The 25,905-nt window shown below is 36.8% G+C and overlaps 1 protein-coding gene across 1 annotated transcript; it reads left to right on the top strand.

Annotated features, from left to right (window-relative positions):
- The first annotated feature begins 76 nt into the window (after positions 1–76).
- LOC116259266 (NAP1-related protein 2-like) lies at positions 77–20,600 on the top strand. The gene is made up of 10 exons (XM_031636988.2): positions 77–407; positions 1,339–1,461; positions 1,622–1,672; positions 1,764–1,835; positions 2,028–2,141; positions 2,270–2,331; positions 17,643–17,703; positions 17,980–18,036; positions 18,112–18,165; positions 20,180–20,600. Exons 1-10 carry the CDS (start codon positions 276–278, stop codon positions 20,240–20,242), a joined length of 789 nt encoding a protein of 262 aa, XP_031492848.1. The 5' UTR covers positions 77–275; the 3' UTR covers positions 20,243–20,600.
- Positions 20,601–25,905: the final 5,305 nt, after the last annotated feature.

Below are 25,905 nucleotides of genomic sequence, written 5' to 3'. Positions count from 1 at the left end.
TATATATATATATATACTTCTTAAAATTTAAAACTAAAATTATTTATGCACCATAACAACAAATTCCATGCTTCCGCTGCTGCCGCGGGCACGGGCAAGTTAATTTGAGGTTCAGGTAGTATTCCTATACTTATAGAGTACTGGATCCCGTTTTGTGGAGAGGGGGAGAGAGAGAGATCACTGCCGTTCCCTTTCCTCTTTCATATAGTGGCTATATACAGTGAGATTAGGGTTTAGGGTGGTGGTGGTCGACGCTGTTTCGTGTTTTGGGGAGGATGGCGGCGGACAAGGGCAAGCGGTATAAGGCAGCTGAAGCAGAGGCCGAGGAAGACGGCCACGAGCACATCGACAAGGATCTCGTTCTGTCCATTGAAAAGCTACAGGAGATACAAGACGAGTTGGAGAAGGCATGCCCCTCTCTCTTTCTGTGTGTGTGTGTGTTGTATGTGTGTACGTTCTATTACGTATGTAAAATACTTTTCAGAGGTTTCTTCTTGGTAGGTTTTATCGTCCATTGAGCTGGGCGTGCTTGACGTGTCTGTTGATTAGTTGAAATGAAAAATGCTGGGTAATCGTCTGTTCTTATTTGGTTTGATAAGTTTCTCAAGTTTCAGCTCGAGTTTCTTCGTTTCTTTGATTCATCGATGGATAGTTCCCCGTGAAAAATGAGTATTGGTTGTATTTCATCTTAGAGTATGTCAATGTATCAAATTGGATACTATGAATTACACGTGCAATTCGTGATATGAATTACACGTGCAATTCGTGTCTTATATTGGTGTTTCTTCGTCCCGTTGTTTGGTCGATTACTTAGGTATCTTTTTTTCCTCATGATTTCTTCCCTCTTTTTGAATACCGACATGGCTTGGATAGTATTATGTTCAGCTTGTCCTAGCTTTAATGGTCCATCGTTTGAAGTTTTAGGAGGTGTACTGTTGGTTTCGTGCATGCTCATAACATTTCCATCATCTGATTGTTGAAGGAGCAAATTTTTCCTTCTTCTCTGGATCACTAGCTATATATTTTTAGAGTCTTGTATCAAATGCTCGTAATGCTATTTCTGCTTGTCCGTCGTAGAGTACTGGTGTTTGATGTCATGAAAATTCAAGAAATTGTATATAGCATAGCTTATACTTGGTAGTTTGTTTTTGGGGCTATTTTGCTTCTATATCTTGAGTGTTCTAGTTCCACTTGTTGATGGCTTTGGTTGTCTTCTTTCTATGCATTTGTCTCTCTCTTATTATTAGCTGTGTAACATCTTTCCATCTTTTCTAATAGTATGGTTTTCTAGTTTCCCTAGGATATAACTTTCTTGTACTACTTTTCCTTCTTTTTTAGGTCAATGAAGAAGCAAGTGAAAAAGTGTTGGAAGTTGAGCAAAAATATAATGAAATACGCCGACCAGTTTACGTCAGACGAAATGAGATAATTCAGACTATTTCTGACTTTTGGCTAACTGCAGTTTGTGACTGATCCTATATCCTAATTTATTTGTTCAGTTCTTATTTTTGGAAAGGGGATGTTGCTAGTCAGTGTTGGGGTTGAACTTCAATTATCTTCATCATTAGATGTGGAGATGATGTACATTGTTTAGCAATAACCTTAGGTTTACTACCTGCAGTTTATGAGCCACCCTGCACTTTGTGATCTGCTAAATGAAGAAGACCAGAAGGTTGGTGAATTTGCCATTACTTCGTTTTCATAAGCACCAGAACACTGCATTGCAAGTGGATATATTAATAATAATTTCTTGATTAATGTAGATTTTCAAATACTTGAGGTCATTAGATGTTGATGACTGCAAAGATCTGAAATCAGGCTACACCATCACATTTGTAAGACTTCTCATTCCCTGTTTTATCTTTTGAAACTTTAGCTTTTCTATTTTTTGGTTTTTGTTTCCCTTTAGGGTTGTGCTAGACAATTGAGAAGATGAATACCGGATTCCAGTTCTATTATCTATGCCTTGATAACTGGGTAAAAACTAACTGATGCTTTTTTCGTCTTAACTTGATGGATTTGTGCAGAACTTCTCTCCTAACCCTTACTTTGAAGATACAAAACTTACCAAAACATATTATTTTGATGAAGAAGGAGTCCCCAAAATCACTGGTACAACCATCAGATGGAAAGATGGAATGGTGAGGATGCATTAACATGATTTCATTTTATCATTCTCTAGTACTTCCAATGCCTTTGTTGTGAGATGCATCTAATGACCCTTTTTTGCGCTTTTCTGAATTGTATGTTCCACTTCAAACTTTTGAAGGATATTGCAAATGGTGGAGCTAACCAAAAGAAAGGGAATAAGCGGCCATTTGCTGAGGACAGGTACATCTTCAAGTTGATTTCTTGTTACTTCTTTTATGTCAACCTAATGACCAATTGACTGCCTCATGATCATCTACTTGGCTGGGCCATGGTTCATGAGCATTTGGCTGATTAGGTGTGTTTTGGACTTTTGGGTCTTAAATGTGCATTTTTTAGAAATTTTTCATTTTTGTTAGTACCTCTTTCTTTGTCTATCTATACATACACACACATACACGGTCACAAATATTTCAATTAGGCTACCCTACTAACTGGCCAATTAGGTGCACCGGTACTAACTGCCCAATTAGGTGCACTGGTCCCTGCAATCATGTGATGTAGAATTAGTAGGATTTCTGGTTGCCCATTTTTTGTTTTCAACTGGTTTCCAATAGATTCATTAATGGGACAAAAAAACCTGCTGCAAGGCTTTTGTTTCAAAGGCAAAGAAAGAGACTGTCCTAGATTAAGTGATTTAGTTGGAATTACTTCTACACCCTTGCGTTACACTTAAATCATGTAAGCAGAAAGTAATGTGAATGCCTTAATAATGTCTCTATGGTATCTGCATGTGATGACCCGAAAAATGCTGGCGACCTTCTTTTTGCAAATGCGTCTTTAGGCACTTGGTTGTTAGATTTTCATATTTAAATACATATGCATTGTACTTATGTGTGTATATTTAACGAATATCCATTTGTATACTTTTACGTGTATATGCTTGTGACTACACACACACACACACAGACACATACTGTGTATAGGTACTTGTGCAAGGTTACTTCTATAATTTTCATTTTGGTCCTTTTCTCTGTACTTCTTTTCTGCAATGTTCTTTTCAGGTCATTTGTATTTTTAACCTTTTTCCTTTTCGCTCTTTGCTGTTTGGTCGAAATTGGACGTTCACCATTGTGGCTGGGACCAGCCCAACAGCTATTTTGAGCCCCTCTTTGTTGTAAATAAGGAGGGACAAGTCACAAGCCCCTCTTGTTAGCTACAATTTTGCCAAGCATGGAACTGAACAATAAAGTTTAATTTTTTAATGTTTGTGGCTTTGTGCCATAGGACACCTGTGCTTTATGAGTTGTTTCATTTGCATGTGTGTGTGTGCAATATGTGACGAATCTATTTGGGAGATCTTCAAGTCAGTTTTTGATTGATTATTGCGAAGATACAATGCATTCTTGCATGGTATCAGACAATGCTTGATTTTGATATCTCAAGTTGTCCAAATGCTTCTGCTGTTGCTGGTCGGTGTTGCTTGACTTCTTTCCAAAGAAATAGGATTACATCAATCTTATTGAAGTTTTCTCTTTTGGAAAGTTGCTAGTTGTTGTGACTGAGCAACGTGAAGCCTTCTTTTTTATTGGATTCAAGCTTTAATTGATCTGGAAATTATCTTGTTTGGGCTGGAAACTACAAGCCTATATGAAGGGACATGGCCTTTTGAGCAATGCTAGTGCACCATGAGTCCAAACGTACAAAAACTGAAGGTGGTCAAATCATAGTTCTAGAAGGCAAAGCTCTTGAAGATATTTGAAAAAGCATGACCATTGGGAGATGAAAGCACAAAGGTACTTTACTGGATTTTTTTACACTAGGGTCTAGACTAGATGTAAATCTTGTCAAATTAAGAAAGCATGTGAAACATGAAACTCTCTCTAAAGGATGTATACCCAATGTTATCACTGCCGTATCGTATCGTATCGTGTATCGGTCGGGCCGACCTATACGCCGTATCGTAAATGTATTGTAACGTATCGTAAAATTAATTTTTTAATTTGTAAAAAATATTAAAAAATTATAAAAAATAGAAAAAAAATCATAAAAAATCTAAAGAAATCCGAAAAAACTAGTAAAAATAAGAAAAAATCAAGAAAAATGTATTTAAAGGAACATTCATCATTCATGTATTTGAAGTATGAACTATGAAGTATGCATATGAACAACACATTCCAAAATAAGAAATCAAATATTCAAAAATCAAAATAACATACTAAGCAGCCTAAGAGTATTCAATTACATCACAATTCATAAGTTCAGAAGTCAAAACTCAAAACATATTGACATAGTTTTCAAAACTCAAAACAAAAAGCCTCGTCAATCGTCATCTGCATCATCATCTTCATTCTTCATCATCATCTTCATTTTCTTCATTAAGTGCTTCTTCTATCCCCTCTGTTGCAAATGGAATGTCACCAACATTCCATTGCTCCCCCCCAGCCTGTCCTTCTTCAATAATCTCGACTGTTCCTTCAACGTTCAAAAAATCAAGATCGTCCTCATCAAGTATTGCAGATGGCTCTTCTTCAACCCAAGAATCTAATATATCAAAATGGTCAATGAAGATAGGATCATATTGAGTGTGATGCTTCTTCGTAGATGTTGTTTCTAGTTGCCTAACAAGAGAAAAATTTAACAAATTGTTAGAAATTAAAATATATATTAGAATTTGGTATTTTGTATAACAAAATACAAATGTTTACCTTTGTCTCAACTTCATATTATAACGAACATAAACAAGGTCATTCAACCTTTTATGTTCTAGCCTATTCCTCTTCTTACTATGGATGTGTTGAAATACACTCCAATTTCTTTCACATCCAGTTGCACTACATGTTTGGTTGAGGATTCTAATTGCAAGCTTCCTTAATTCTGGGCAATCAGACCCAAACCTTTCCCACCACAAATCTAATAACAGATGGAAAGTAAAAATGAGATAGAATAAATATATGAGAAGGTAGAATAGAAGCTAAGCAACAAAAAGTATAAAGTCTCTTTTTCTAATACCTGGACGCATAGTTGTCCTGCATCAAACTGCTGTGTCTCTCGCCATGGTACCAGAAGCCGTATCATATTTGTTGATCGACATATGGATAGTGTCTTGTTTTTTACTATCACTTACTAATACGTCAATACAATCCAACATGCCATACTCGACCTCTCTGTCCTTCTTAAAAGTGGGAAGATATCTAATAGCAGGATTTAGGTAGTAGGCTGCTGCATGAAGTGAGCGATGAAGTTGTCCAGACCACCTTTCATCTATAATCTTCCATATAGGCATGTACAACTTCTTTTTTCCCTTCATATTATCTCTAATGGCCTCCTTGGCTCTGTCCATAGACTCATATAAATATCCAACAGAAGGTCTATCTTCACTATCAACTAATCTGAGGACTTTCACTAGAGGTACACAAATCTTCAATAACTGCACACATGATTCCTAAAAGTCAACATCGAAGATGGTATCCACAACTGTCGTAGCCTTTATTTTATAGGCATGTGGATATGCAGCCCAATCATCACTTGAAAACATTTGTCTGAGAGGAGTTCTTTGCTTGACTATACCCTGCACAGTCAAAACATTTGTAGCAAACCGTGTTTGTGCAGGTCGAATCAATTCAGCCCCATTTGTGAATTTCCTCATCAAATTCAAGACAAGCATGATTATAAATAAACTTCCTGATTTCTTGGCATCTATGATCCTGAAGCATAAGATTTACACAATGAACAACACATGGACTCCAATAAAATGTCCCATATCGTGTTGCTAACATTTCACCTGCAGCTTTATAATTTGCTACATTATCAGTGATAAATTGCACAACATTTTCAGGCCCAACTTCTTGTACAACTTTATCAAAAACCCCAAACAAAACATCAACGGTCTTAGGAGTATCAGACAAATCAACATATTTTAAGAACATAGTACCAAAGGGGCAATATACAAGAAAGTTTACCAATGTTCTGTTCTTGATGTTTGTCCACCCATCTGCCATTACACTGCATCCTGTAGCTTTCCAGCTCAATTTTAGTTCATCACAATATGTCTTGACATCTCTAACTACATTGTTGAGAATTTTACCTCGCAATTTATGAAAAGAGGGAATTTTATACCCTGGGTCTACACTAGCAATCACATCTGCTATAGGCTGAAAATGATAAGGGTTTGCTGCGTTGAAGGGAATGGATGCATCATAGAACCACCTTCCTATGGTTTTATTTGCTGCTTCAACAATATCTTTTGATTGCATGGCTATACGAATCTCAGGCTGAGCACCAGCAGCAGTATAATTGGGAAAAAAATTCTTGATCGAACCAGATATATTACTTGACCTCATAGTAGGTACTCTATCACCACCAGTACGACCATGACTCCTGCCACGTCCTCGTGAAACTGAACTTGCGCTTGCACCTCTTCTTTTTCTGGTTGCTGTTGCAGAAGAACCACTTCCATGCATGATGCCTTTCCCTTTATCCGTTCCCAAACTGACACCAACATCTTCTTCTTCAAGGTCAACATCCTCACCTTCATCTTCACCTTCACCTTCTTCCTCTTCATGTGGGTCCCCATATCCTTCCTTTGCATCTTGCATTTCCTTTTCAATCCTATTTGCTTTCACTGCATTAAGAAGCTCCATACACTGGTGCTTTACATACGCTGGCAATGGGTTCTCTTGGGAGCCAGTGCAAGCAGCCACATCGCTGTGTGTACCTGCTATATGGTTTATAAAGCGAGAGATCCCTCCTGATATGATTTGCTTACAATAATTGCACTTAACTCTTAACCTATCTTTGGGATTCACCCTTGTACACCACTGCCATGCAAGATCCGACATTATATCTTCACAAAACAAGTAAAAACATACAAATAAATGTAGGAAATAAGAGAAATGAACGATTCAATGGAAAAAAATGAGTTATTTCTTACCTTCTTGGTGTTAGAAACCAAAAAAACCCTCTTCCTCCAAGCTTCCACCGTCCCGAGGCTTCCCACAACGAGAAATAAAGCTTCTTCACCGGCAAATCTTGATGCAACTCTCCCTCCCACGTCTCTTGCAATGTTTAGAAAGAAGAGAAGAGAGAGAGAGGAGCGTCAGTTTAAAAAAAAAAAACGCAAAAAAGGGCCGTCGGGCCCCTTTTTAGTTTTGATCCCGTATCGTACGATACGGGCGATACGGGTGCGATACGCACGCGTATTGCAAATTTACGTCGTACCTTATCGTTCATCTTGATACAGACGATACGTATCGTACGATACGCGTTTGTATCGTACGATATGGATAACATTGTGTATACCTATAGAGATGTCTCATAAACTCTTTCTCCAACTAAAGGTGTCTCACTGCAAACAAGAAAAAATACAAGAGATTACCAAGTTGTCAGCCATTTTGGAGTAAATTTGGGTCTTCGACATCACCAGCGAGGAGGAGATGCTATGGAGAAGTGACCAAATCATCTTGAAGATCATCTCTTTAACTTTCTCAATGGGTTAAAACTTGAATTTGAACAAGCAAGAACATATCTCCTTCCATCTTTAATGCCTCCTCTTGGAGACATATTGCCTAGATTAAGCGGAAGAGCAACTAGACACAATATGAGAATTTGGATGGAAACTGGGCTCTACAGTGTTGACACCATTTGTTCGGACAGAAATGAAATGTTAATTAGCATTGTTAGAGCTCAAACCAGGCATGGACCGAAAATAGCTGGATTAAGTGATGTGGATAATGGGTAAATGGGCTGTGTGGTGATTATCAAGGATCGTGGAAGGATTCATGAAGGAGAAATGGAAGTATTGGAGCGCATTCTCAGATTCCATAATGAATATGGTGGTGACTATGTAATCGTTTCCCCTACTAAAGATTGGGTGAGGAAAACTAGACAGAGACTGGAAGGAAGAAGGCCAAATGCAGGCTGGTGGGTGTCTTGACGAAATTCAGATGAGAATTTTTGTGGAGAAGGGTGCTTCTACAGTTGACTTAGGATGTTTGATCATGGATCATGCCAATGATCCTCATGACTATTTTGCTGACTTGAATATGTGTAGGCATAACTTGTAGGCTATGTTATCAATTTTTTTGGTGAAGGGTTGGGTCAATCCTTTGTGGTTATTGTAAAGGTTTGTTTTGGCCTTCCCTTGTATATATCCATTTTGTTGGAATAAAACCCCTAAGCAAGCTCTATACTTCAACTAGACACAATATGAACAAGAAAAAGGAAAGTGTTTTTATAGCTTCTACCAAGGACTGTCACAAAAGGGAATACGGGTCTGCCTTAGTTGCTGCTAGACTTGGATCATAGTGGAACCTTAGAAGCCTCCTTATTTTGGAAAGCACAAAATGAAAGCCGTAAAGGAAGAATGTATGGTTTAATTGTAATGGACTGGGGCATAAGTGAAAAGAAGTAATTATTTATCATTAGGGTTTGGATACTTGGACCTGGATCCAGCTCACACGTGGGTTACGATGTTTTAACCTATTAGACGTGTAAATAATGGCAGATTTGTAGTCTTTATTTTTCAGTGTATTACTTAGTCATGTAAAATCTGTCCCATATTAATAAAGATTAGCGCATGCCTGATCAGTCTGGGCTGCCGTTATACTATTGAAGGAATTCCTTTTTGCTCGTCTCTCTTCTTCTTTACAGGTGAAAAACTTTGGACATCAAGATCTTATTTTGGACTTGGTACCCAAACCACATATCATGTGCAGTTTTCTTCTGAAGGTGTGACATTGGAGATCTTGTTATTCTTTCCTCTTTATTTCTTCTAATATTAATTCTCTTTTCTCTATTTCTTCTCTGTTTCTCTGCATGTTGCAAATGTCCATTTAAGTTCTAAATCTGGACGTTCACTCACTTCACTGTTCTTTTCCCATTTGATCTGCTCTTAATGTTTCCTCTATTAAACTTCCTGCTAGTTTAAAGTACTTTGAACTTTCCTTACATCCTACTTGTTCTTTCCTTTCTACACATCTTTTATCAGTTCTCTTAAACTCTTGAATCTGAGTTTCTGAGTATCATTTCGTATTGGTTCTGTTCACGTCTGTATTGACTGGTTTACATCACCCTTTCTTATTTATTCTGCCATTTTGTCCGATTCGTGGCACGGCTACACTTTTTTTTGTCTCTGTCGGTTATTTCCCTAAAAAAAGGACTACTTTTATGTTTCTGTTGCTGCAGTGTCCTTCGCTTTGGCTGACATTTTCTTGACTATGCTAATCTTGTTTGGATTGGACGGTGCCTGGGCAGTATTTACCTCATTCTCTTTTATTTCCAGTTTCTTGCTCTACCCTTTTCCTTCTTTTGTCCTTTCCATAGATTTTTCTTCATCTCACTTGGTATTGCTTCAATTTCCTAGGGAAACTCATTCAAAGAAATTGAATGACTTGAATTTTCTCATTCATCAAGGGTTGGGGTCTCCTATATCACTTGGATGGAAGCATTCCTCCTCCACCAAAGTTTGATTCAAGTGATCATTTTAGTGATAAATTACCTGCCATTGACGTTTTTCAATTGCTGCTTAACATGCGTAGTACATATCTGTTGAGTCTCTTGAGGGCTGTCCTTCAATTTCTGTATACCTTTTACTGCTCTATGGTTCCATTCTTGTATCTGTACATATTTTTTTTGGCAATGAAAGGGTGGGGGCCCCTTTCCCCCTGCACAGCTGTTTCCTTAAAGTGACGAAGGGAGTGAAAAAGGGTGTCTTCCACAACACGTCACATGGGTGAAGGTACGGGAGGTGGAAATACTAGTGCAAAGCATTTTCACAAAAGTTGGGTGAGGAGAAACAACCATATACATATATATGTATGGCAACAATAAGATTTTAAACAAATAAACACATATTCATTGTTTATATTCATAAAATATAAATTGGTATCCAAAAATTACCAAAATATATTAAAAATATACAAAAAATGAGTCAGTTGTGTCTAAGACTAGTAGTTCCCTTACCTATACCTATGTTCAGCCATGTTGCCTTTTTCAGGAGTTTTTGTGTGATAAATCACATCATAGGTTGAAAACCTAGAGTACCTTGCTTTGGAAAAGAAGGATCATTTAGTCACTGTTTAGATCACATGTACCTTGTCATAGGAGGTTCTTTGTTTGAATCCCTGGTGTTTGCTTTGTTACAGAACTTTGGGAGAAATTCTATCTCAGACTTCATCATAGGTTTTGTGGGCGAGGATTGTCTTCTCAAAGGAGAATTTCAAACGATGAAAATAGATAAAATGTTGATCTCACAATACCTAAACAAGATGAAGTCAATTATAGATCAAGTTGTAGGATGCACCATCAATGACAGTGATCTCCTGCATCAAATTTTGAATGGACTAGGGGGAGTACACCATGATTGTCACATCTTTATATGTCCCCTGTCCTCCCTACGTATAGAAGATTAGAAGTTGTGTTTTTAAGCATTTCCAATACTAGATGACACTAAAACATTTTTCTGAAAACTCTTCATCTCAGTCAGATCCTCAGTCTGTTCTTATTTCATGTGTTTGATATTGATGACAAGGTCAGCTTGGAAACTATGGACGAGGTGGTCGGTAAATAGGTAGACAGGTAGGCCTAGCCTAGGTACTTAGCCCACTCCCACTTTGCCTCCAAATACGTAGGGACAGGGTCGTGCTCCTATTTGCTTTTAGTGAAACAAACAAGGAGATATTAAAGCCAATTGTTGGTTTAACCCTTAAAACAAAGGGAAGAACCAACAAGCAGATTCTGGAAAGGAGAATGAAAGCATTAAAGAAACCAAGGAACCCAAGAAGATATTGCTGTCTGCCCTTGCTGAGCTGAATTTAAAACAAAATGATTATAGAAAATGGTACGTCGATTTAGGGGCAATAACTAACGTTTTCAAGTCATGTAGGTAAGTGGTAAACTCATCAACCGTATCCCTTAGCTTGATAGGGGTCATGTTGTCATTAGTGATGGAACATGTTATCTTGCCATATATGTTGGATGATTTGTTATTCCTATCCTTCCTCATCTTACTATTACTAATGTTCTTCATGTTCCTAATATAAATTAATCAATGATTGTAATACTTCAGTCAAATTTACTCTTTCCTCTATCTAGGTCAAGGATCTTTGATTGAAGAAGTCTTTTGCTGAAGGAACTAAACAGGGCAATCTATACATGTTTCAAAAAACTCTTTATCGTCCTTCCTTGTTGCAACTTTGTCTTGAGTTTTTTGTTTTATCCAAGAGTGCCTTTATTGTTTCTCAATGTAATAAGCTAAATTTGTAGCATTGTCAATTAGGCCATTGTTGGAGTCATATTGTCAAGAAGTTTTTTTTCTCGCTAAACTCATTCCTTATGCTAGCCTTTGTTATGATATGGGTAGTGAAAATGTTGTAGTTGTTACTTATTTAAGAGTCATGTACTTCTTTCCCATTTAGCCCCGAAAAGAGCTTCTGAGACTTTTGAAATGTGTGGGGCTTGCTCCCATCTCATTTAACTCTATGGCTCATATTATTTGATAGTTGATCATAGTTATTCTTGTTGCATTATAGTTCATTTGTGAAAACTCAATTTTTCGAATTGATTTAGTTTTTCCAATTTGGTGAAGAGGCTTAGTTCTCAAGGTGCCTAGGTGCCAGGTAGTGCCTAGAGCGTAGGCGGGACCAGGCACGCCTAGGCAAAAAAGGGTGACCTTTTTTTTTTTTTGGTTTTTTAGTTAACACTTAACCATTACGTAATAAAATTATGTACTTATTGACTGAACTGTAAGCTTCTATTCCAAGTAAAACCTGAAAAAACTGTTCAGTTCTGTTTTAATTGAATGATTATACTTTGTAAGTAAAGCCAAAAAGTAAAACATGAAAAACTGTTGTGTTCTTGTTTACATGACAGATTAACAGTACAATTCCAGCTTGTTTACATACTGGAAAAATGTGTTGTTCTGTTCTAGCTGATGCCTTAGTTTGATACACAAAAGAAAACACGTCATTCTTGTTTACATACTGGGCAATGCTTGCATTTCTTGTAGACTATTTCAGTTATAGACCTTGTAGACTATTTCATTTGAATCATTTTAAACCAACATCATATCAAATCAGTACATACAATATACATTACAAGTTTACAACAGATTGTACATGTAACATATAATAGACATATAACACACAAACACCCTCACAAATGAGAAAATAAATCTATGTTCAGGTTACAGAAGTGAGGTCTGCACATATTTCTCTGATTACTAGACATGCACTAAACAAGAGAAACTGGTGGTCTTTTTTACCATAAACCTAGGTTTAACATGGGTGAGAAGGCTGGCATAGGTTCCACAAAATATGTTTTAGAGCACATAAGATATATACAAAAATTTGTTGGTTTTATAGATAATGTACTCAACGTATGGCTGGAACTTCCACTTGATGACTTGATATTGAATATGTAATTAACGTACATCAAACTGTACTTAAAAAATTATAATATCACTGCTGCATTGCATATAATATAAGTATATATAGTATAACAGTGTATAATAAAATTACAGGACTTAATTTGAAGGGAAGGTGACTTTTCACCTTCCCATGGACGAGGCATGCTAATGCCTGGTCCAGCCTAGGCGCACCTAGGGGCCACTCTAACACCTGTCGCCTAAGTGATGGACTTAGGCGATGGGTGTGGACTCACGCCTAGGTCCATGTCTTAACAAATAATTGAGGAGGTGAATTCCCATGTATGTTGTCAAGGCACCCAGGCACTGCCTAGGCACCAACCAGCTCCTAGCGAGGCGAGGCCTAGGCAAAAAAGGTGACCAATTTTTTTTTTTAATTTTTTTTAGTTATGTTGATATGTCAAGTTATTTTAATTAACTATTACTAATATTTGAAATATGAAGAGTAGTAATATAACATGTATGAGTTATGCCAATACTATATAACAGACTAAGTGACTTACAATATATAGTTATATACATATAACAGTATACATTTAACAACCTAATCAACATAACAATACATAAAAATATGTCATCAATACGACATAAAGTACATAATAATATATACTCATTTAAGAAATTTTAATTGAAAGGGAATGTGACTTTTCACTTTTCCATAGACTAGGCATGTTGGAGCCTAGGCCAGCGTAGGCGAGCTTAGGTGCCAACACATATCCCATCGCCGAAGTGGTGGACTTAGGCGACGGGTGTGGACTCACGCTTAGTGCACGCCTAAGAGAGGCTTATGCGAGGCCTTAACAACATAGATTCCCATAAAGTGATTTGATATGCTTACCTTCAAAGTAATGTCATAGGTTGAAGGGTATCTTGCCTGTATACAATTTGACAAAATCGAATTGGTGAGCATAAAAAATGACATATTATTGAAAACATTAAACATGATATTAATCTTCCTCCCTTCCTATGGATAGAGGCATTCCATGTTGCAGTACATGTGATACCGAGATTGCCCATAACAATCTTGAAGTTAAAATCTCCCTATCATGCATTTTGGTTACAACTTACAACCTTGATTAGGCTTTTGTTATGTCATGTTGGCAGAACCTTGAGACACAAGTGCAATATAAGGGCTATCTCAAGTATAGGTTTGTGGGATATGCTGAAATGTTATCTTCGATGAACTGAATATTGGATGATAGGTTGAAGACAGTTTACATCATCACCTTCTCTAGTTGAGGTGTACTACCCATGGCTTAGTGCATAAATTTTTGTCACCTCTGATGGAAGTTGTCCTCCAAGTTTCTTGCAATAGCAAGACCAACACCAACATCTTCATGGTGAAATGCTTCTTTCTCAATAGGATCCTTCCATGTCAGGAAGATCCAAGCACATACTTATACCTGTCGAAGGAAGGAAAATTCATCCTCATTGCTTATTTCTACTCAGGGACAACTGTTCTCCCTCTGTCATCTCAAGTATTTGACATCCAACATTCTATTCAGGCTTGTCATCAGATTGAGCAATGGGTAAGGTATGATAATTTCTCCATGGACTCAAGCGCTTTAGCATCTTTAGCCAATGAGGAATATCACTTTCCATCAGGCTGCACATTTCAAGAAGTGGGTTGAAGCCATCAATGATGAGACAGAGGCCCTTCATGAATATGGCACTTGGGATATTGTGCCTCAACTGCCTAATAAATGTTGTTGGATACAACTGAGTGTATAAAATACAAGCCGATGGGAGCATTGAGAGGTAGAAATAGCAGCTTCTTACAAACTGTTTCACCCAAGCAAGTTGGACAGGATTTGATGAAACATTTAGTCTAATTGTAAGAATGAACCATTCGAAATATTCTATCACTTGTTGAACATAAATTGTCTCTCAATCAACTTGAAATGCATTTCTATATAGACACTTGAAGAAGGAAGTCTATAGAGGAACCACTTGGGTACATGGAAGGAGATTCAAGGTATATGCTTGCAAATTAAAGGGAGTGAATTTCTTGTGCTAAAGCAAGTTTTTTGGTCATGGTTTGATAGTTTCTCCTCAAAATTCAAAACCATGGCCTTTAGAGACCCCATTGAGACCAACCTTGTTTATTTACGAACAATCAAGTATCATGATCTTGTTGATTTATATGGATGACATTGTTAATACAAGGAGTCCAGACTACAATATCAAAGAGGGTGTTTCTAGGCAAGTGATTTAAGATAAGGATCTTTGAGAACTGCGATATTTTTTGGTGTTGAGGTTGGTCAAACAGGTGTAAACAAAACAGGTGTTCATTAATGTATAATGTTTTTATTTATATCACTTATTCATTGCTTCCATTTAGATTTTTTTGTACTATTTTGCATATATACATATATATCCTCCCTGTACCCCACATTTTCTGAACGTATTGTGTATGTATCCGTATCTCCATACTTGTACCCATGTGACTTAGGTAGCCACAAATGTTGCGATATTTTTGAAAATATTTCAATATTAATGAAAAAATGAAAAAAGGAATGAAAAAAAGAACTGATATTTAAAATAAATATCGAAATCAATTATTTGCATTTTGGTTGCATTTTGTCGTGAATTTTTGTGATTTTCTCATGTATTTTTTTCATAAAGTGAAATATTTTGTCAGCATTATAAAAATGTTTAAAACTGGTTGTCATGTACGTAGTGTTTTTTTTTTTTTAAAAGGGGCTATCTATGCTAAAAGAGAGTTAAGAGGGGAATCATTGAACATGTTATCTCTTTTAGGGGCCGTTTGATGGTCAGAAAAAAGTTTCTGGAAAAAAATTTCTAGAAAAAAATTTCTGGAATTGAAGAAACGGAAAATTTTTTCCGTTTTTCCAAAACCAGTTTCTGTTTGTTATGGAGGAATTATTTTTCTAGAAAAAAATTTCTTTGTTTGATGGGAATGGTGAGGAAGAAGGAGGAAGAAGAGGAGGGAGGAGGGAGAAAAAGTTTCCTCCTCCAACGGTCACAAAAAAATTTCTGGAAAAATTTCTCCACCCCTCTGGCTGGAGAAATTTTTCCGGAAATATTTTTCCAGAATCATCTCCAACGGTCCAAATTTTTTTTCCATGTTTGATGAAATGGAAAAGTTTTAAAAATTTGAATTTTTTTTCCTGTTGAACAGTGCTTTTCCTGCCAACCAAACGCCCCCTTAATGGTAAAAAGGGAACTAACACATTTTAGCAATGTTGTAGAAGGCGTATCATAATGTGTATCGGTTGGGCCGACCTGTACACTGTATCATAATGTATTGTAAACGTAGGGTAGCATATTATATACTAAATTTTTAATTCATAAAAAATTTTAAAAAATAGAGAAAAATTTAGAAAAAATCTGTAAAATCAGGAAAAACCTCACCAAGGTTTAATTTATGTAAAACAAACATTTGTGATGACAGTGTAAGTTGAGGAAGGGTGTTGGATTTTTATATATAAATATTGTGTATTGTACTTATGCATGTGTATATAGATTTAATATGCACATATACACTTTTATGCATATATGCATGTTAGTGTGTGTGTGCATTTATGTCACACAGACTCTTCAAATAAGGGGTAGCACCTGTGTCGACACGACTCGATGCAGGTGTGGCTCGGACTCGCACTCTGGCCGCACCCTATTCTATTCCCTTTAAATTTTTTTTTTCTTTTTTTTTTCCTTTTTGTTTTTCCTGTCTTTCTTTATTTACAGTAATAAAAGTAAAAAAGGACCGATGAAGCGAAGAGACAACCATATAATTATATATCTACTGTGAATACACACACACACACACACACACACACACACACACACCCACCCACCCTCACCGCACCCCTGCACCCAATGTTTTTGAGATGTGCCATACCCACACCCTGCATTCATGTGACATAGGGTGTGTGGTGTGTGTGTGTGTGTGTATACACTATATAGTTTGTATATACTGTACGTAGGTAATTATGTAAGGGTATTCATGTAATTTTCTCAGTTGACCTTTTCTCTGTACTTCTCATTTTCCTTTTTAGGCTTTTGTATTTGTCTGGTTCATGTAATTTTCTCAGTTGACCTTTTCTCTGTACTTCTCATTTTCCTTTTTAGGCTTTTGTATTTGTCTGGTCAAAGTTGTTGACTATTCGAGTTGAGACTGCTGGCTAAATAGCCATATTCAGCTCCTCTTTGTTGTTTGTAAGGAAGGATTAGTTCCTTTTGTTAACCTGTGCTTTTGCTAAGCATACAACTAAACAATAAAGATTCATTTTTTTATATTTGAACCATAAGACACTTGTGCTTTCTGATTTTGTGAGTTGATTCAGTTGCATCTGTATGTGAAATTAGCGAAGAAGCTAGAAGAAATCCTCAAGTACAGTTTTTAACTTGATTATTGTGAAATACAGTGCTTTCTTACATTTGACTGCACTAACGACTACTGCTTTTAGCAAATTTTTGTCTAAAATTGTGGTCTACTTGTTTTGTCTATAATTTAGCAATGCGAAAGCTTTTGCTTTTAGGATAAACCTGGCAAAAGCTTGTACCTCTTCTAGGAGACTAAGTGTTTGCCCATGCCAATCAATGGTCAGCCTTTTGCCTTCAGGATATGTTCACCTATCAAGGCTCATTAAGGAAAAATCTTTTACTTTTGTCATTATTAAGTTAAACCTGTAAAAGCTTTTGCAACCCAAAACTTTTGCTATTTTTAGAAACATTTGAGGGTAAACTAAATGCCTCCTTAGAGAAATAAAGGAAAAGACAGGGAGGTGTGGAACTGAAAAGGTGTCAAGTGGTTCACTCCCCTTTAGGTAGTTCTACTTGAATCATGAATTCATAGTGAAAGGTACCCAGTTTGTTATTTGCTCCAGTGGTAGGGTTCCTCAAAAATGATCTGATTATAATAAATTTTGTAATTAGCTCTTGTTTGTTTTTTTGAGCTCTTGTTTGTTTTTTTGCTTTTTTTTTTTTAGTTTCCTTAGAGCCATTAATTCCAGGTAATTTTCCATTATTGTAAGTGTCATGTAAATGACATTATTGCCATATTTTACATTTTATCTCTCATGAAGATTTTCTGATTTCTGCGATTACATTGAAAAACTTCAAAAAACTTGCTAAAGCACCAGTTCATCATTTTGTATTGTGGATGCAGCTTCTTTACATGGTTCAGTGAAACTCAAAAGGATGAGATCACAGAGGGAATTCATGATGAGGTTAGTTAATCCTGAGTGTTAGATTCTGGATGATCTAAGCTATATCTCTGTTATTCTCTAGCATGATGCTGATAATGCCATCTAACAACAGTCTCTGGCTATTGTGCCAGCTTACCTTATTTTTTAACCCTATCTGACAATTAGTGACAGCTTTCAACTGCTCTATATCATGGTTGCTGAACAAGAAAGCACCAAGTTCTTTTTAGTGCTCAACTGTCAATGTACTTATGTGGTTGTGTTGTCTACAGTCTTTCCTATAAACCCTTGGTTTTTCAGGTGGCAGAGATAATTAAGGAGGATTTGTGGCCCAATCCTCTGAAGTACTTCAACAATGTAAGTAACAGCTATATGTTGTCATGTTTCTTTATTTCTACAAGTGATCTTAAGTTACACTTCTTGCTGATGCAGGAGGCTGATGAAGAGGAATTTGACTCTGATGAAGAAGCAGATGATGATGAACTTGTAAGATACTTCTACAATGAACACATCAATTATACATCCTTTAATTTTCCTCTATCATGACTTAGTTCAGTTCTTCATTTTTAACTATTGCATGTGCCCATTCACATGCTGCATTTGCTATTGGCCTATGATTTTTCTCAGCACCATTCCTTTGGATATTGTATTTCTGTTTTGTACTTGGCACGTGCAATCTATGTTATCAAAGTTGCTAGGGGCAGCCTAGGTTACCGGCTGCACCTAAAGCTTAGGCACGCTTGGGCATGACTAGGCTCACTTAAGTAACCATTTAACTAATTATGACCTTATGAATCACATACAATCAAATATTATATTAATTTCTATTATATAATATATCATAGTCATATATAACTTAATATATATGTTAAAAAGTGTGGAAGATAACTATTATATATATTAAGTTATATAATATGACTAATAATGTTATAGTCATCATATAACAACAATTCATAACAGTCAATATTATATCATTTATATTATACTTGCATATTAACCTAGTTATCATAGATGAGTAAGCATATTACATAGGTATGGTTATGGGTGCTAGTATATGTACGGTGTAGAGTACTTTCCAAAAACTTGGGTGTGAGGTGTGTCCAAGGCAGTACCAGTATCAGTGTCCGAGGCAGTACTAATACCAGACACTGGTACTAGTACATCACTCCAGTAAGAGTATCTGTGTCACATAGGTCCTAAGCCTCTTGCTCATAAAGGAGGTTTGATGTTTTCTATGTTTTAGCGATCTGTTTGAATTTATAAACAAATTGATTAAAAGGTTATTTCAATGCTAAATTTTATGGACATGAAAAATTGGTTCTTGTATCCGTGTTGACATGCCGACACGGCGACACTAGTACTTGGACACATCGGGACATTTTTTTTGGATTGGGCGTGGGTCAGATTCTATCCAAAATGCTTTAAATCCTTTTGCTTTTTGACACAATGCATGAATCTTTTGAGGGATTATATATATATATATATATAAAATAGACTCCATTCTTTTTACAAAATGTGTAAATTTTTGTTGGCTTTGTGTGTGTGTATGTAGCCATATCCTCGTATCCAGATTTTCTAAAATTGTTGTACTTGAACCGGTGCCCATACCAGTGTGACTTAAGTTTTGATGCAATCATCCTCAAGATTCCTTGATTCTTTACTGGAAATCAGTATCTTGGATGAGTAGTTAAAGTTAATTAGCGCTTCTCTAGATAGGGTCTTCAAATTTCCTTGCCGATCAATCTCATGGAATATGTATGCCTTGCTACAATTGAGATAAAAGACCGAGACAGTTTTCAGTTGTTGATGGTGTCTGCTCTAAAGATGTGTAAATGATTCTGGTCAAGGGTGAGCAAGGGTGAGCATTTGATAACCAGAGTGCCAACAGGGATGGCTGTCAACTTGCGAAACCTTTCTGACAAAAAAACTTCAGATTTTGTCCATGACATAGCCAGAATTTCTTGGAGCATTTCTTTTATAACAAGTTAATTGATTTTCATCCTCTCCAGTCCAAGTCTATGTGTATGAAGTAGGAACAAGTGAATTCTTTACATTGTGTGTTTATTGTCTTGTAACAGTAACTTGTCCAGCCAAGAGGTTCATGAAATAAATTTGCTGACAAGGGAAAATCAATGCAAGCAGGATTCATTTTACTCACCTGCTTTCTTGACGTGCATATACTACATTTAATTCAATACATGAGTTCAATATGTTATGTGGATATCATAATGCAATTGTAATCCAATGTCTTTTTGTCTTTGCAAATGGGCTATAACATGGACATCACAAAATTATCTCAGCAGATGTTTGCTTTTGGCTTGTGATTTTGTTTTTCTGATGGCTACTAATATATATCTGTTTAACATATTCGATCAACCGAAATGTCCATTAGAAGCACCTGGTGTTCAATTGTTAATCCTTGACTGGATTTTGGCTGTTCATGTCTTCTTGTTTCTTATAAAGAATATCATACGCACATGATCATCTTTTGCATTCTCAGGGTAAAAGCACTGATGGCCATGATGATGGGGAAGGACAAGATGAGGATGAGGATGACAGTTGAGACTATAGACATCATTTTGTGTTACTCTTAATGGCATTGGGTGGTCGTGGCTTTGTAGATCCAGTCTGTGTACTGCGGAGGGGCGCAGAATTTGTAGGCGTGCCCAAATGGGCATTTGTAGGGCAATTATTTACTACTTTAGCTTTTCTAATATGTTTATGTTTAATTATAGGTCAATTTTAGCATAGTATATGGGGCGTCATATGAAAGGCTTCATTTTTCTTGTGGATTTGAGGCTGCTTGTGAATTGCGATGTTCATATCCTGTCATATTTTGGGTTATCAATGTGCATTGACTAACTGACCGCAGTCTTTTTGTTGGCCATTAATATGGATATTTTCAGTCACTTTTTAGGTAATTAAGTGCTTGAAGCTGAGGTAGGGTTAGGTGCAAGCTTATTTCCAGCTCATGACAGGTGTGCTTGTTTTGCTGCCCCTCATTGAAATTTACATGGTTCATCCCCAAGGGGGTTGGTGCAACGGAACAGAAGTGGGTAGGCAGCCCGTTTCTGTTTTGAATTACAGAAGTGGGCAGGCAACCAGTTTCTGTTTTGAATTTTCATGATGTGAACCCTTTATGCTGAAAAAGGGGGTCAACATGCAAGTTGAAGTATGGTGGAGGACATTCCATGGTACTAAAAGCAGACCCTATACCATAGGGGATGTTGTGGAGTTGGGTAGGCGCTTTGGCTATCCTTAGGCGGTAGGATGTGATACTTTTATTCATCAAGATGTTTACATAGCTTGTGAAATAGACAGGCTATGTCACCTGTATTCAAGTTATTTATGTTCGTGAAATGGTTAGTCAAGAGTATGTCCTCTGAACTTACTCACATAAGCGGGACTTATTGAAGATCCAAAGAACCTGACCCTCCTGCTTTCAATTCATTTCCTGTGTGAAGTGCCTCCCTAAGTTACATCAACGATGGTAATGTGATGTTCTCATTTACTTACGCACATTAAATGCATCAGAAAGTATCCTCATTTACCGGTTATCTGTAATTTAAAGACCCATTTCAGTGTTCAGTATCTAGGGTATTCTTTCATTCCGTATAAGTGAAGTAATAGGGATGGGGTGTTATACTGACAGGCGAGGAGCACGGTATTGCAAGTATGCGGTTGGATTGACATGTTGATAGCGTGGAAAAATGTTGCTGGCTTGTGTTGGAAAAGTTTTTTTTGACTTATTTGGCTCAATTTGGGGCTTTCTTGCTTTATAGAAATAATTGTAACAAAAATAAAAATCCACTTCAGAACCTAGTTAGAAAATGCTGAACTCCATAAGCGCTTTTCGCCCACTGCCTACGTTCGCTCGATTTGAAAGAGGTTTCCGTTTTACTGATTAATTCATTGTTTTTTTAGATATTTTCGTTCACGTTGCTTTCAAAACTTATCACGATTTGTCGTGGCCCCTTGTCTTTCACTGAGTGGTATCAACAAAAGCACCGTAGGAAAGGTAAGAGGAGGGTACATACGACCTCAGTTACTTGAATGGTTTGTGTAACAAAGCGGTTCACAATTGTCAAGTGCTCGGTCTTGATTTTCTGTTTTGGCTGGATGGGCCAGTTGGGGTTAAGCTACCCATTTGCTTTTCTCAAACTCTAATTAAATAATACTTCCAATCTGGAGGTTGCAACCTCATTTCTCTTTCTTGAATGGGGGCAACACCAGTAAGAACAGAAAGCTAAAAGAATGCTGGATCTCGTGACTTCTATATTTGTTAATTGTCATTTGTAAACATTACATTTTCTTTTACGGCTGAACAACTCTACAACGTTTGAGTGAAGGACTTGTCACCTCAAAAAGGTCTGCAGTGTTCATTGTAGTAGCTGTGTCCTTCCATGAAGACCATAAAATTTCAATGAGGGTGAAGTATCTTCCCTATTTAGTCAGTGTGATGCTACTCTCTAGCGTCCTCAACAGCTCTCTTCATAATCAGTCAGGGTTCATGGAATTTGATTTTGTGGAGAGGGTACAAGTTCTGTTCTTTTGGGAACTAACATCCATGCATCTCATATTATCTGCTGTTTTGGGTTGGTTTTTTTTCTCTAGCTTGATTTGATTATAACTCGAATACGCACCCATGAACGCAAACATTGCATGCTCTATGGTATTGTCTACTAAAATATCAATTTTGTGGTGCCGATAAATCATTTTTGGGAGTTGCCTTATTCAAAACTCTAAAGTCAATACCTATGCAGATCTGGCCATTCTTCTTTGGGATTGCCACTATATAGATGAGCCATTCACGATAATCAATGAGCTGTTTAAATTTTGCTTTTAATGAATTTTATAATCCCTCTTTAACTTTATTCTCCATTCAGGATTCTAGCTTTCAGAGCTTTTGCTTCATAGGGTTACAATCAGACTTAAGAGTTAGTTTATGTTTGACTAATTTAGGATCTAGGTCGGGCATATCCTCATAAGTCTATACAACACCTCCTGATATTATTTGAGGAATTGAATTAGTTTCTCTTTTCAGTTGCTCACACTTAGCACCAATATGCAACAACTTAGCTTTCTTCAGTTTTAATATTGATTTCTTTAGTAGGTTCATCTACTAAAGCTGATAGTTGGTCTTCTTGTTGAATTTAACTAAATTTGGGCAACTCCATATATTGAGATCAAATTCTGTAGGAGCCTCTAATTGGGGCTACCGTGTCATCATTTAATTAGGGTTTTATTTTCCTCTTTTGAATTTAATGTATTCCAAGGGTTTAGAGGCTTTTATTTTCTTTCAACGAGATGACTTGGGAGCATGATTTGGTCATTTAGTGACTTTCAGAGCCACGAAGACTCTTGTGTGAGCCAATAGATAAACAACGATTGCCACGATAAAAAAAATTAACAGAAAATAATAGATACAACATAAACGTAGTCATTTTCATGAAAGTGGCAATCACTTTCATTTTAGTCTAGAAGTTCTGAATATCTAAAGAGTAAAAAAAAAAAAAAGAAGAAAAGATGCATAAAGGAAGGTAAGTAACATTTGGCACAGCTCATAGCTCAACTGGGCCCTCTAGTCTATCTATTTTGCATCTTCTTCATTCATGCCTTGGTATCCAAGACTATCTAAACCCTTTCTTTCATATAGACTTTATTATATGATTCCAAAATCCTTTGCAATCCTAATGCAAACACTCGCAAAGAGTCCTATCTTTAAGGATTTGTACATGTACCAGCGAGATTTCAAAGCAACTAAAACAACCATTCATTAGAAACTTACCAAGCAATCTCTGAGTCCATCAACAAAGTTCACACTCAAGCAACCTCCAAAGCCTTCAGTTGCATTCAAACAAATTTAATCAAATTGGAGACTGACTATTCATGCAAGTTAGAGATGAAAACTGTGCTGGTAGTCCAGCAAGTTTGAGGCCAATCCATTAGTCTTTGATCCTTCAGTCCTTTTATTATAGTGACTTTCCCAATCAAGCTAGCTTGAGGCTAGCAATCAAGCAAGTTCAAAACATGCATCCATTCATCAACAATATCAAGACAAGTTTATGCAAGTTCATGATCAACATCAATGATGGAAGATAAGCAAATTCCAATGAGCACCAGTTAAGACCAACTTCAATCAATAATGCTGATAATCAAGCAAGTTCAGTAATCAATCGATAATGTCGATAATTAAACAAGTTGAATAATCAATCTTCAGCTAGTCCAAGAACAACTTTCATGTTAAAGAAGCTCCAACAATTCTCAAGGCCAGCAACTATGTTGTTATTCAACTGAGAAGGTTTCAAGAACGAACAAGTATAAGATCAATGTTAGTGCCAATGAAGAAGCAAGCTCTAGCTATTCTACACTAGTGTTCAGGTCAATAATCAAGCAAGCTCAATCCAACCTTTGTGCTAGGGCATTTTTTATCAAGTTAAAAATTCTAGCTCTTGGCAAAGAAACAAAACTGTCACTAGAATTCAAAGCAATGATGGACTCATTTTAAATGTGACCACTCCTTGCTTTGATAACGACATTTGAAGTATTGAGTGATTTATTTCTAGTGTGGTCACCCACACATTGAAGGAGAAATATTGTTCAATTTATGATTTAATGATGGCACTTGAGGTGATGATGGATTTTTCTCACTATTCCTACCTACCATTGAAGGAGCAATATGGTTTGCCCCTACTTAGACAATGGCAATCAAGGTGGTAACATATTTGTTTCTGGTATTATCCCCTACCATTAGATGAGCAATAGGGTTCACTCCTTGTTTTGGCAATCAATTTTTCGAATTCTGAGTAGCAGTAGAAGACAATTTGCGGTTTCTGGACTGTCACAGTCAGGAAGAGTAAATCGGTGATTTCTAGGGGCAAACGGAGTCGGATTAGCCCAAAAATTGGTGGAGAGCTTCGTAATTATTAGTACTTCAAAAGTCGTATAGGGCACCTAGCGAGATTATTCCAAAATCTCTGTGATATTTGCCCTACACCGGACTGATGGCCTGAGCGGACAGAACCTGTCCGGATAGCATTCCGCCAGGAAAATCGAGTTGGTTCAGAGGCTTCCCGAGGTCAGATTGAGCTGAATTTTGGACGATAGTTAGATAACTATCCTATCTTAGTGCTGTCCAAAGTTGGTGCAGAAAGAAGTTCGTTGAGCGACTCCGATTACAAATTTCCATATCAACAACCCACGAATTTCTGATCTTGTGAAAACAGAACTTTCATTGGATTCCGGTGGCCGGCGCTGTCAGCTCCGACGTGGGAATTGGTCCAACATAGACTTGTTGGAAGAGCCTATGTGTTGAAAATCTCCAGTTAAAATTTTAGAATTTTTGGAGTTAGGAATCAAAAGTTATGAGTTTTTGAGTGGACCCCTATCGCTGGAAAGTTTCCTGCGCAATTTACAACAGGCAGCGTCTGAACAGAACCTGTCCAGGCGTGACTTTCAGAAAAATGAATGCAGCACTAGAAATGAGTTAGAGGCTAAATTTGGTGGCGTTGGATTCCTTATTGGGTCTAGTATTTTACCCCCAAATTTCATGATTTTTGGAGATCTGGTTAGAAAGATATTGATTTTACAAGTGGAACCAGTTTTCTGGTAAATCTCTGCGACTACTCCAGAAATCGCAGCACCTTGGTATTCTCTTTGACAGATTTGAGCAGAGCAGTCTTCTAGATTCTTAGCAAGTTAATGCAAAGACACATTAATATTCAGCTCAAGAAATATAGATATGCTGTACACTTCGTCTACCTCTGTTAAGAAGGTTGTAGATATTCTAACAACCTCTTCTCTTGAGGATGTCTTCAAATAATTGCATTCCCTTTGTAACTGCATCATCCAATTGATTGAAACAATGAGCGTAAGGAGTATAAACTTTAGTGTCTCGTCACCTACTTTTTGGAAGAGTCGAAAGAACGCTGGTGTTCGTTTTTGCTTTACCATTGATGACGAAAAGTAACATTAAACAAAAAATTATTAGAATGTGATGGAAAGCCTCCACCTATGACATGGTCATCCCTATAAATAGATGTTTACGAGTGTGTGGAGTGGTGCATGCCAGTGCTTGGGCTTTGTAAAAGCGCATGTAGTGAGCTTGTTTGGGTAAGTTTCTTGTCCTCTTTTTTTGTAAGTTTCATTTTAATAAATAATAGAAATTTATTATTTAAGTATTGTTATATCGTTGCTTGCTGAGTTTATTATTAATCTTAATTGGGA

This window comes from Nymphaea colorata, chromosome 8, assembly GCF_008831285.2.
Source record: "Nymphaea colorata isolate Beijing-Zhang1983 chromosome 8, ASM883128v2, whole genome shotgun sequence".
In the NCBI taxonomy this organism is placed as follows: domain Eukaryota; kingdom Viridiplantae; phylum Streptophyta; class Magnoliopsida; order Nymphaeales; family Nymphaeaceae; genus Nymphaea; species Nymphaea colorata.
The sequence above is the reverse complement of the archived record's forward strand: the minus strand, read 5'-3'. Positions and strand labels throughout refer to the sequence as shown.